This window comes from Mirounga leonina, unplaced genomic scaffold (assembly GCF_011800145.1).
Source record: "Mirounga leonina isolate KUSES-001 unplaced genomic scaffold, KU_Mleo_1.0 Mir_177, whole genome shotgun sequence".
Classification (NCBI taxonomy): Eukaryota; Metazoa; Chordata; class Mammalia; order Carnivora; family Phocidae; genus Mirounga; species Mirounga leonina.
In genome coordinates this window covers 5,184,752-5,198,774 of record NW_023270459.1, presented here as the reverse complement: position 1 = coordinate 5,198,774, position 14,023 = coordinate 5,184,752, and the positions used below count along the sequence as shown (strand labels likewise).

General features: G+C 39.0%; 1 protein-coding gene across 2 annotated transcripts in view; it reads left to right on the top strand.

Annotated features, from left to right (window-relative positions):
• The window catches only part of UBA2 (ubiquitin like modifier activating enzyme 2), a 39,927-nt gene that overhangs the window by 10,146 nt on the left and 15,758 nt on the right, over positions 1-14,023 (top strand). For both annotated transcript variants that reach the window (XM_035023477.1, XM_035023478.1), the window contains exons 7-9: positions 4,298-4,365; positions 4,831-4,952; positions 11,309-11,408. In XM_035023477.1, coding sequence (XP_034879368.1) covers positions 4,298-4,365; positions 4,831-4,952; positions 11,309-11,408 — 290 coding nt within the window. The remainder of the gene's footprint in view (positions 1-4,297; positions 4,366-4,830; positions 4,953-11,308; positions 11,409-14,023) is intronic.

Below are 14,023 nucleotides of genomic sequence, written 5' to 3'. Positions count from 1 at the left end.
GAGTGTGGGGAGGGGCAGAGGGAGAGTGGGAGAGAAGCAGATTCCCCATGGTGCACAGAGTCGGACGGGCTCAGTCTCATGACTCTGAGATTACAACCCTGAGCCGAAATCAAGAGTTGGACATTTAACTGACATAAATATATATCTATGCTAATCTGTATATATACACAAATTTATAAACATTTCTGTATATTAAGGTAAATATGAATTCATACTGGTGTCTCCAGCTCTAATCCATTACCACCGAGGCATCCCTCATGACAAATATTCTTGTTCTTGTTCTTGTTCTTTTTTTTTTTAAATTTTATTTATCTGTCAGGGAGAGAGAGAGCACAAGCAGGGATAGTGGCAGGGAGAGGGAGAAGAGCAAGGAGCCGGATGTGGGACTTGATCCCAGGACCCTGGGATCACGACCCAAGCTGAAGGCAGACGCCTAACCGACTACACCACCCAGCCATCCCAAAAATTCTTAATAAAATAAGAACATTTTATCAACCTGGTAAAAGATACCTTTTATAAACTTATAGCAAACATTGGTTTTCTTTATTTTTTGATTAAGGTATAATGTGTATGCACTCAGAAAAGTACACATATGATGGTATAACAATGAAATTTCATAAAAAATATATTTTGTAAGCATTATTTGGCAAACATTTTTTTCTTTTTAACAGATTTTACTTGTTAGAACAGTTTCAAATTTACAGAAATAATGAGAAGATAATACAGAGTTCCCTTTTAACATTGTTAGTATGATACATATGCAGCGATTAATGAACCACTATTGATACCATATTTAACTGAAGTCCATAGTTTATTCAGAAAGCCCTTTGTTTTTACCCAGTGTCCCTTTTCTGTTCCATGATACCACATTACCATTAGTTGTCTGTCATGTCTCTTTAGGCCTCCTTTGGCTGTGATAGTTTCTCAGACTTTACTCCTTTTTGATGACCTGATAATTTTGAGAGTGCTGGTCAGGTAGGATGGCCCACTATGGGAAATTTTTTTTGATGTTAACACTGTTATTATGAGCTATTGGGAGGGAAATCACAGAGGTAGATAAATTGCCATTTTCATCACATCGTATGAAGAGTAAATATGTTACTGACATGATTTATAACTGTTAATGTTGGCCTTGATCACTTAACTAAGGTAGTGTTTGTCAGGTTTCTCCATTGTAAAGTTACTCTCCCCATCCCCCCTTCTCTATTGTACCGTACACTTTGGAGGGAAGTCACTGTGTGCAGCCCACACCTAAGGAATGGGAGCTGTGTTCTGTTTCCTTGAGGGCAGAGGTATCTACATAAATTAGAGTTCTTCTGCCTAGAAGGTTTGTCTTTTCTCACCCATCTATTGATTTCTTCATCATTTATATCAGTCTGCATTCATATTGAATATATTTTATACTTCGGGTTAAGTCCAGTAGTATATTTTGTTGCTCAGATTGTTCTAGCTTTGGCCACTGGGAGCTCTTTCTGTTAGCTCTGTGCTCTTAGACATACTGCCATCGATGTGAGTGGGGGTGTTTGGGGAGCAGTTCCTTGCTTTCTGGTACTAGATGTTCCAGGCTCATTATGTTATTTCCTGCCGTAGAATCAGACCTTTCTCCAAGGCGCCCTGGTTCCTTTTTTTGAAGAATGGCATTAGAAACCAAGATCTGAATGCTTGGCATGCTATTAGTTGTTGTATCTTTTAGGCTCTTTTAGCCAACGGAGCAAATACATATCTATGCTAATCTGTATATATACACAAATTTATAAACATTTCTGTATATTAAGGTAAATATGAATTCATACTGGTGTCTCCAGCTCTAATCCATTACTACAGGGATCATTCTAGCTTCCTCCCCTTGATTATCTGTACAGTCTCACTCCAGCAGTCAGAAATTTCCACTATTTGCCAACCATATACTTAATACAAGCATTATTTTTTAAATTTTTAAAAAAGTTTTATTTATTTGAGAGAGAGTGTGCACACAAGTGGGGGTGAGGGGCAGAGGGAGAAGCAGACCTCTGCTGAGCCTGACACAGGGCTCGATCCCAGGACCCCAGGATCACGACCCGAGCTGAAGGCAGACACCCAACCAACTGAGCCACCCAGGCGCACCAATACAAGCATTATTTTTAATGATAAAAGTTACAAATCATCCCCTTTGAAATCAGAGTTGACATGAGGATGCCCATTATTGTTGCTTCTACTTGGTGTTGTAATGAAGTTCCTAGCCCATACAATAAGACAAAAAGGAAATACAGGAGAAGAGTTGAGAAAAAAAGAAACAAAACTGTTGTTTGTATACAATATAGTTACCTGCATAAAAAACTCCAAAGAATCTATAGACAAATTATTAGAAATAATGACAGTTTAGCAGCATGACCAACTAAAAGATTACATTTCTATATGCAGCATCACGCAGTTAAAAAATATAAAAATGGATAACTCACTATAAAATTGTATAATTAAATATTAAAGATACCTAAAAATAAAGCATCTAAAAGCATGAAGTACTCTCAGGTACTTATAAATCTTGATTTATAAGACCCAATATGGAAAATTATAGTAACCATTGGAACATAAAAAGAAGGATAAAATAAGAGGAAAGAATGTATTTGTGGATTGGAAGTCAATATTGTGTGTGTGTCACTTGTCTTCAAGTTGATCTATAGATTCAAATGCAGTTCCAATCAAAATCTCATCAGGGTTTGTACTGGAACTTGTTCAGCTATTATAAAATTTATGGAATAAGGCTTAAACATTCCTGGAAAGGAGTAGCTTGAGGTAACTTGTTCTAATAGATGTCAAGGTTTAATATAAGCTAAAAGTAACTTACAGTGTGTTGCTGGTACAGAGATAGAAACACAGACCATTGGGACAATGCAGAGCTCATGACCAAGGTTGCATACGAGATCCCAGATGAAAGAAGGGATTAAATAAAAGGTAGGACAATTCATTATCAATGTGGAAAAAACTTACATTCTCTACTTTAAAGAATATATAAAAATTAAGTCCAGATGGAGTAAGTATTTAGATGTTAACAGAAAAAAACTTTCTAGGGGCGCCTAGGTGGCTCAGTTGGTTAGGCGTCTGCCTTCAGCTCAGGTCATGATCCCAGGTTTCTGGGATCGAGTCCTGCGTCAGGCTCTCTGCTCGGGTGGGAAGCCTGCTTCTCCCTCTCCCACTCCCCCTGCTTGTGTTCCCTCTCCCGCTGTCTCTCTCTCTGTCAAATAAATAATAAAAAAAAAAATCTTTCTAATATAGGGGAAAATCTTTAGGGAACAATGTCTCGACACAAAGTGCTAACCGTAAAGGAAAGGATTGATTCATTGAAATTAATTAAATATCTCTTGTCAAAAGACATGAGAAAATATTTGCAACATAAAGTCAACTAAAAATATCATCTTAGAATATATTCCTGTAATCAAGAAATAGGCAACCTGACAAAATTAATACGAACAGGCATTTTTTCACTTAAAGAGAAACTCACATAGGCAGTAAGCAAATGAAGATATGTTTAACTTCATGACTAACATGGAAAATTAATAAAATCACAAGATACTATTTTATACTCAGTAGTTTGGTAAAATGTTAAGTCTGGAGAGGAAGTGAATCGATAGGAATTCTTACATGCCATTGGGGTGAAAATTGATACAGTGACTTTGGGAAACAAGTGGACATTTTCTTATAGAGTATATCAGGAGTTTTGAGAAACTTTGAGATGATAGCTTTTCCTTTTTTTTTTTTAACTGCAAAGGATTCCTTTGAAAAGATAGCTTTCTTGTAAGTCAAGTACTTGAGGAAAGGTGGAACATTATGTTCCTGTAAGTGTTATTAAATAGTTTTTAGGATAACTGGATTAACAGAGGAGAATTCCTGCTTAATATATTGTTTCTGAAGGCCTTTTAGTAGTAAAGAGATACAGTACCATGAAAAAAACATCTTACTCACTGCTTATTCTTACACCTAGATCAGTGCCCAGCATGTAGCAGATGTGTAATAATGTTTTTCTAATAGCTAGCTGCAGGTGTATTTCACAAGTATCATTCTGGCATTAGAATGATATCCAAGTAAAATGTAAAAGCTGCTCACCTGTGTCTTGATCAAAGATTTTAACATAGGAATTTGCAGAACCTAGATGATAGGAATGAATATAGGTTTACTAAAATTTAGCCTGCCAATTATTTATTCCTCATTCCTCCTATAGATTTGGAATATTCTAAGTTAGTTGTTTTGAGGGGAAGTAGGAAAAGTAAATATTTGTTCACAATATTTTGTTGAACATAAATATTTATTACTCTTATTATAGCCAGTTGTTTGGGGAAGAAGATGCTGATCAAGAAGTATCCCCTGACAGAGCTGACCCTGAAGCTTCCTGTGAGTAGATTGGGATATGTTCTCTTATATAATGAGGACTGCCTTTATTTTGCTATCTTAATATTGATAGCAAAGAGGAGAAAAAAATAATTGCTGTTTTGTGTTAGACAGTATATTATGTGTTTAAGATGGATTATTTCATCTTTAAAACAATGTTTTAAAAAAAGAGTAGTCCCATTTACTGGTGAAGACAAGATGCAGAAATGTCACAAATGTAGTAAATAGAGCAGAGAGTTGTTTCCAGATCTGATTACAGGTCCATATTTTGAACTGTTCTACATGTGGCCTTAAGAAACTGAGGTAGGAAAAGATGCTAATGAGCATATTATTTTTCTTTCTCTTTGAGGTCCGAATGTGTCATGTGCAGATGACTTCCACAAATGACTCTTTTTTTCCCCCAAAGGTAGATGAGAGCTTAGTTCTACATTTACTATAGCTGAGAATAAAATGGTGTTCATTTTATAGGGGAACCAATGGAAGCTGAAGCCAGAGCCAGAGCATCTAACGAAGATGGTGACATTAAACGTATTTCCACTAAGGAATGGGCTAAATCAACTGGATATGATCCGGTTAAACTTTTTACCAAGGTTAGATTTACTTTCTTCATAATTATGGATAGATTTATTATTCTGTTTGTTTTAAAATAGTACATGAAATATATGCTTTTTATGCTTAATGTTGTCTTAATAAGTTGATTGATATCATCAGGATAAGCAGGTTTTGGAATTTTAAAGATTATTTATTTGAGAGAGAGTGAGAGAGCGAGCATGAGCAGGGGGAGGGGGAGAAGCAGACTCCCCTGCTGAATAGGGGAGCCTGATGCGGGGCTCGATCCCAGGACTCTGGGATCATGACCTCAACCGAAGGCATTCACTTAACCAACAGCCGTGCAGGCACCCCTAGGTTTTGTAATTTTAGCGCTAATGATAAATCAATATAGCATCTTCATAGAAATTAAAATAGAGAGGCTCACTTATACACTCTTGGTTGGCTTTCCTTCCCTCACTTACACTGAACTTCTTGATTTTCCTTTTAACTGATCTTTGGTTCCTGCTGTTTTTCATCTTCTCTTATATCCCTTTCCTGCTTAAATCTCTTGGGAATCTGACATGTACTTAATTACTCTTGAATCCCTAATCCTCTCGTTCTTGGTCAGATCCCTCTTCATTAGTATATATTATTTGCCTGCTGAATATTTCTAGAGAAATCCACAAGATTGTTTTAATTGGCTCTATCTAATTTATAGGCCAGCTAGGTATTCATGTCTATGTTTAAAAGTCTTTTTACTTCTTTTGCCTTCACTCCCTAGCAGGTTTATCATAATAGATACTTGAAGATTTCTCAGCTTTTCTTGAACTGCCTAATACACTCCTACCAGATGAGCAGATGACCTTAAGGATTTATTAACAGGTTTGAAGCCATTGGACAGATGTCAAGAGAAGGTCGCACTTTGTGCGTACTTTTCCCCCCCTGCTATTTGAGAGAAATCTCTAAGTAAAGGTTAATTCTTCTACTTTTCCTTTCCCCTTGTACCGTTGTCTTTTTTTTTTTTTTTTTAAGTAAGCTCCATGCTGAATGGGGGCTTGAACTCAAAACTGAGACTGAGAATCACATGCTCTATCTACTGACTGAACCAGCCAGGTGCCCCCTGTACCTTTTTTTTTTTAAAGATTTTTATTTATTTATTTGAGACAGAGAGCATGAGAGGGAGGAGGGTCAGAGGGAGAAGCAGACTCCCTGCCGAGCAGGGAGCCCGATGTGGGACTCGATCCCGGGACTCCAGGATCATGACCTGAGCCAAAGGCAGTCGCTTAACCAACTGAGCCACCCAGGCGCCCCCCCCCTGTACCTTTTAAGATTTTTTCTTTATCACTGTATTTTGCTAGTTTAATTACAGTATGTTTTGGTGTGGGTCTGCTTTTGTTGATTTTGATGGGAGTTCTCTGTGTCCCCTGGATCTCTGAATATCTGTTTCCTTCCCCAGATAAGGGAAGTTTTCAACTATTACTTTAAATAAATTTTTTGCCCCCCTTTCTCTCCTTCTTCTGGGACTCCTATAATAGGGAATGTTAGTTATGTCTGGTGGAGTCACTGAGTTCCCTAAGTCTATCCTCATTTTGCATAATGCCTTTTTTCTCTTGTTCAGCTTGATTACTTTCCATCACTCTCTTCTAGGTCACTAATTCATTCCTTTGCTTCTTCCATCCTGCTGTTCATTCCATCAAGTGTTTTCATTTTTTTGTGGTTGTTCCTGAAGATTTTCTCTGATCCTTTTTTGTCTTTCTTTCATGGCTTGCTGATTTTCTTTAGTAACACATTTGGATTTCTTTCTCATTATTCTTTGCATATTTATTAGTGGTTTTGCCATTAGATTTGTATATAATCTCTTCTGCATATAGCAGTCTCTGTTAAATTGATGGTGGTTTTAAGTTTGAACCCATTTTTTTTTTTTTTAATTATTTAATTGACAGAGAGAGAGATACAGTGTGAGAGGGAACACAAGCAGGGGGAGTGGGAGAGGGAGAAAGCAGGCTTCCGGCCGAGCAGGGAGCCCCATGTGTTGCTCGATCCCAGGACCCTGGGATCATGACCTGAGCTGAAGGCAGTCGCTTAACCAACTGAGCTACCCAGGCGCCTCTGAACCCATTCTTTATGCCTTTTCTCCACACCTTTTAGATATATGTTGTTATACTTTATATCCTTTTATTTTGTGAGTTCCTTGGCTGACTTTTTACAGAAATATTCATTCTTACTGCTTTTGTGTTTCCTTTCATACTGCCACTTCTGGTGTCCTTTCCACTCAAGGAGTCCCCTTTAATATTTCTTGCAGGGCTGGTTTAATGGTCATGAACTTTTTTTTTTGTTTGGGAAAGTCTTTATCTCCTATTCCGAATAATAGCTTTGCTGGATAAAGTATTCTTGGCCACAGGTTTTTCCCATTCAGCACTTTGAATATATCATGTCACTCCCTTCTGGCTTGAAAAGTTTCTGCTGAAAAATCTGCTAGCCATAAGGGGTTTGTTTCCCTTGTAAGTTACTGTCTTCTTTTGTCTTGCTGCTTTTAAATTTTTTTCTTTATCACCGTATTTTGCCAATTTAATTTTATACCTTAGTTTTCAAACAGTGTTTTTTCTCTGCCCTGCATCTTGATCTTTCCTGGCTTCTGTCTGCTTTCCAAATGCATAGGTCCTACGCAAATGGCCTACTACTCCCTCCAGTTTATGTTTCCTCTCTTTTTCCTCAGTGCAAGAGATATCATAGGTTGATTCTTAAACCTGTTGCATTTATTTCCTTGTTATAGACTTTTCTTTAGAAAATCAATTTTGGTTATGCTTAAAATGTACTTAATTCCGTTATGGATAGTGACAGTATTTTCCAGACTTGTGTCCGTATACCTATTCCCATTCCAGTTTGAGCAGTGTTGAATGCCAACATAATCTCAGGTACATCTCCAGTCTGTTCAGTAGGTAACTAAGCATCTGCTGTGTGCTGGTCACCACTCTGATAGGAGATACAGCAGTGAGTAAGATGGAAAATAGGGTCCCAGCTCTTTGTAGGTAACTCATAGTTGAGAGGGAAAGTCAGACATTGAACAAGTAATGTCAAAATCAGAGTGTTACGACATTAAGATCAGATGCATTAGAACCCTTTAAGACTAAGTTGACTTAACATTGTTATTAGACAGTGTTATTAGACCCAATATGAGGTTTCAAAAGAGGCTTTCCAGAGGAAGTGACATTTCAACCCAAGACTTTAAAGAATTGGGTTGGGGATATGAATGCTACATGTACACAGAAGGTCTCAGGTCGGAAAACTGAAATAATTCTCATTAAAGGGGAGACTGGGAAGAGGAATCGAAACATAAGCTGAGGCTACATCAGGCAAGACTTCCTAGATCATGACAAGGATGCTATACCAAGGCAATGGGAATCCATTAAAAGGTGGTCTATAGGATCAGATATAGAGGGTATGCTGTGCACCATTCTAGGACCTGATATTCCTATTGTAATCAATATGGGACAGTACCTTTTGAAGTTGTACAGTGCTAGAATAATCTGAAGTACAACCCATCTGCATTCCCAGTGGAGGGTGGAGAAAAAGAAGATTTAATAAGACTTAGGATGTTTAGGGCACCTGGGTAGCTCAGTTGATTAAGTGTCCAGCTTTTTTTTTTTTTTTTTTTTTTAAGATTTTATTTATTTGATAGAATAAGCAGGGGTAGCTGCAGGCTGAGGGAGAGGGAGAAGCAGGCTCCTGCTGAGCAAGGAGCCCAACGCAGGGCTCGATCCCAGGATCCTGGGATCACGACCTGGCCCGAAGGCAGCTTCTTAACCAGCTGAGCCACCCAGGCGCCTCAAGTGTCCAACCCTTGATTTTGGCTCAGGTCATGATCTCAGGGTTGTAAGATTGAGCCCCACGTTGGGCTCCATGCTCAGCGGGGAGTCTGCTTAAGATCCGATCCCCACTCCCCCACCCCTGCTCATGCTATCTCTCTCTGAAATAAGTAAATAAAATCTTTTTGTAAAAAAATAAAAGACTAGGTTGTTCAAAGTGAGGAACAGTGAAGAATCAGGAATGATACTTGGTTTCCTGCTGGGCAGCAGAATGAACAAGGTGCCATTCTCTGAGGTAGGTAAGGTGGGAAGCAGGTGTGTTGTGTAGGGCTTAGAGGATGAGATAAGGTGATAGAATCAATTTGAGATTCCTCTGGAATATTAGAGTAAGGGCAGGTAATTCTAAAGGCAAGCAGAGAGGTTTAGACTGGGATTTGTAGGCCTAAGAGAAAAGAGCATGAAGATGGTTTAGTACCATCTTAGAACTCTGAGGGATTCCCAGTATTTAATAATTGGTTAAAGGGTGTGGAGCTTGTGCATGGAAAACCATGCTAATTTCCCATTGCCTGGGAGGCTTTTCAGCCAAGTGCTTAAGGTCCTCTATAAAATGTGTCTAACCAGTTTTGTTACCCAAGTCATACTGAACTTATTTCCTTGCCTATGCACCCATTTCAGATGTTACCATCTCCTTGAACTCTCCTTATTCCTCAGAACAAAATTCCTGCTAGTACTCAAAGCTGTGTGATTCTCACACTAAATTTGTATTCTAACTATTTGTATATTTGGCTGGTTTTCCAAAGATTTAAGAATGCTTCATAAATACTGATTGAATTGAATATATTTTGATAGAAATAGTTCTGAATTTTTGGGGTGCCTGGGTGGCTCAGTTGGTTAAGAAGCCAACTCTTGATTTCGGCTCAAGTCATGATCTCGGGGTCACGGGATTGAGCCCTGCGTTGGGCACTGGGCTCATGGGTGAATCTGCTTGAGATTCTCTCTCTCCCTCTGCCCTCTTCCCCCATGCTCACTCTCACTCTCTTTCTCTCTAAAATAAATAGGGGCGCCTGGGTGGCTCAGTCATTAAAGCATCTGCCTTCGGCTCAGGTCATGGTCCCGGGGTCCTGGGATCGGGCCCCGCATCGGGCTCCCTGCTTCTCCCTCTCCCACTCCCCCTGCTTGTGTTCTCTCTAGCTGTGTCTCTATCTGTCAAGTAAATAAATAAAATCTTTAAAAAAAAATTTTTTTTTAATTAATTAAATAAAAATCTTTTTTAAAAAGAAATGGTTCTGAATTTTTTTATTAAACCAATTTTAAGTTCATAGCTGATACATAAAATAAATGTATTGACTAAATCAACTGACAATAGAAAATACAGCTGAGGAAAAAATAAATACAATAAAATCATTTGAAATTCTACCACAGGATAGTGCCATTCATGTGATATTCTCTCAGGCTATATATAATACTGCTTACAACATGATTTTATTTTGTTTTGTTTTTGAGAGAAAAGCGTGTATGTGAGTGGGAGGAGAAGGAGAGAGAGAATCTTAAGCAGGCTCCATGTCCAGCACAGAGCTTGACTTAGGGCTCGATCTCATGACCCTAAGATCATGACCTGAGCCGAAATCATGAGTTGGACATGACTGAGCCACATGGGCACCCCATAACATTTTTGAAAAAGAAATTGTTTTGGTTTTGGGCTTTTGGGGGGCCAGACCACATTTCAAAGATGTTACAGGTGATTAAATTCTGGTTTTGAGCACTGTACTTTTAAAATGTATGCTTGAGGTGCCTGGGTGGCTCAGTCAGTTAAACATCTGCTTTTGGCTCAGGTCATGATCCCAGGATCCTGGGATCAAGTCCTGCATCGGGCTCCCTGCTCCTTGGGGAGCCTGCTTCTGCCTCTGCCTCTCTCTCTCTCTCTCTCTCTCTCATGAATAAATAAATAAAATATAAAAAAAAAAAAAATCTGCCTTCAGCTCAGGTCATGATCCCAGACTCCTAGAATCGAGCCCTGTGTCAGGCTCCCTGCTCTGGGGAGTCTGCTTCTCCCTCTGCCCCTCCTCCCTGCTCATGCTCTCTATCTCATCTTCTCTGTGTCTCAGATAAATAAATAAAATCTTTAAAAAATAAAATGTTTCTGCTTTATTGCTATTATACCCATGAACTTGGAGATACTGCTAACTGGTATCTCTAGGCTCAGTGATTTAATTAAATTCTTAGGGAACTGGTGTATGTTTATTTAACTTCTTGATTGGCATGATTTTGCTTCAGATCGATCTTTGGAACTTTAGGTATGCTTGGGGGAGGTGACTTAGCGGGGCAGGGGCCGTGAGCACTATTCACAGTTCCTTTACTCTTTTTCTCAGCATTTCTGCTTTCACTGTTTCAAATGCAGACGTTCTGTATAAATATTTTTATAAAAGGTTTACGTTTTGTGGGTTTTTCTTTTGGAAATTGTGCATCTGCTGGTATAGGACATATCTTTAAATCAGAAGATTTTATGGTGTAATATTTATAGTAAATCAATGAAATTTTGTTATATTTTATCAGCATAGGGACTATAGGATTTGTGGGATTTTATCTTTGTTTTTTAATTTTTTTTTAAGCTTTTTAAAGATGATATCCGGTATCTGTTGACAATGGACAAACTGTGGCGGAAAAGGAAACCTCCGGTTCCATTGGACTGGGCTGAAGTACAAAGTCAAGGTAAAGAATACATTTTATGGGGTGCCCGGGTGGCTTTGTTAGAAGAGCATGTGGCTCTTGACCCTCAGGGTCGTGAGTTCAAGCCCAACATTAGGTGTAGGTATTACTTAAATAAATAAACTTAAATACATTTTAGTCTTTGGAATACCTAAATTGGAAATTCTCTCACTTAAAATCTTTAAATAACCCTAAATTACATGGTAAGAAATTCAGTTTAGAAACATATGAAGAAGGAAGATGGCTGGAAATCTTGTCACCTAGAGAAATAGCCACTATTAACATTTAGGGAATGAATGTCTTGGTAGTCAACTCTATCTGTGCACAGAAATAAAGGGCAGTTGTTTATGTGCTTTACATAAATGGAATCATACACATTTATATATTGTTACTTGCTCTTTCCAGTCAGTATTATTTAACTAGTCCCTTATTGGTTAACCTTTGTTTCATATTTTCCCTCAGATAGTGTTGTGATAAGAATACATGCACATATTTGTACCTTTGTGTGATTATCTCTTGGATTTAATTTAGGGACATACTTATAATTTTAAATGTGAGAAAAACTATTGTAGTAGTGACTTCTTCCTTATCCTACCGCCCCTTCCACACATTATGTCTATGCCTTAGATAAGTTACATTACGATTAATGTATGCACTGCAGTGATTAGCACATTGAAACTTAAAGGGTCCCAGGAGATTTGGGTGTCAGTTGGGAGCAGTTCTCTACAGTAATGACTATTTGTCTTTACGGACTAAATTTTTTTTTTTAAAGATTTTATTTATTTATTTGACAGAGAGACACAGCGAGAGAGGGAACACAAGCAGGGGGAGTGGGAGAGGGAGAAGCAGGCTTCCCGCGGAGCAGGGAGCCCGATGCAGGGCTCGATACCAGGACCTTGGGATCATGACCTGAGCCGAAGGCAGACGCTTAACGACTGAGCCACCCAGGCGCCCCCGGACTAAATTTTTTTTTAAATTTTACTTTATTTTATTATGTTAATCACCATACATTACATCATTCGTTTTTGCTATAGTGTTCCATGATTCATTGTTTGCATATAACACCCAGTGCTCCATTCAGTACGTGCCCTCTTTAATACCCATCACCAGGCTAACCCATTCCCCCACCCCCTCCCGTCTAGAACCCTCAGTTTGTTTCTCAGAGTCCATAGTCTCTCATGGTTTGTCTCCCTCTCTGACTTCCCCCTCTTCATTTTTCCCTTCCTACTATATTCTCTCTCTCTCTTTTTTTTGTTAACGTATATTATTTGTTTCAGAGGTACAGGTCTGTGATTCTTTAGTCTTACACAATTCACAGCGCTCCCCATAGCATATACCCTCCCCAGTGTTTATCACCCAGCCACCCCATCCCTCCCACCCCACCGCCCTCCAGCAACCCTCAGTTTGTTTCCTGTGATTAAGAATTCCTCATATCAGTGAGATCATATGATACATATCTTTCTCTGTTTGACTTATTTCGCTCAACATAATACCCTCCAGTTCCATCCACGTCATTGCAAATGGCAAGATCTCATTCCTTTTGATGGCTGCATAATATTCCATTGTATATATATACCACCTCTTTCTTTATCCATTCATCTGTCGATGGACATCTTGGCTCTTTCCACAGTTTGGCTATTGTGGACATTGCTGCTATAAACATCGGGGTGCACGTACCCTTTCAGATCCCTACTATTGTATCTTTGGGGTAAATGCCCAGTAGTGCAATTGCTGGATCATATGGTAGCTCTATTTTCAACTTTTTGAGGAACCTCCATCCTGTTTCCCAGAGTGGCTTATCTTTTTTTTTAAACATCTAATGTATTACTTGTTTCAGAGGTACAGGTCTGTGATTCAACAGTCTAACACAACTCCCAATGCTCACCATAGCACATAACCTCCCCAGTGTCTATCACCCAGCAACCCAAATGCTCTCACCCCTCACCACTCCAGCAACCCTCAGTTTGTTCCCTGAGATTAAGGATTCCTCATATCAGTGAGATCATATGATACATGTCTTTCTTTGATTAACTTATTTTGCTTAGCATAATACCCTCTAGTTCCATCCACGTCGTTGAAAGATTTTGGTTTGTTGTTGTTGTTGTTGTTGCTGGCTGCATAATATTCCATTGTGTATGTGTATGTACATTTTCTTTATCCATTCATCTGTTGATGGACATCTTGGCTCTTTCCATAGTTTGGCTATTGTGGACATTGCTGCTATAAACATTGGGGTGCACGTACCCCTTCGGATCACTACATTTGTATCTTTGGGGTGAATACCCAGTAGTGCAATTGCTGGGTTTTACAGACTAAATTTAAGTATGCTTCTGATAGGGCACCTGGGTGGCTCAGTCGTTAAGCGTCTGCCTTCAGCTTAGGTCGTGATCCTAGGGTCCTGGTATCAAGCCCCACGTCGGGCTCCCTGCTCAGTGGGGAGCCTGCTTCTCCCTCTCCCACTCCCCCCTGCTTGTGTTCCCTCTCTCGCTGTGTCTCTCTCTGTCAAATAAATAAAATCTTCAAAAAAAAAAATATGCTTCTGATATCTTCCACTTACTGAGTGCTGTGTGCTGGGCATAATGTTTATCTTATCGACATTGTATCTTTGAATTCTCTAG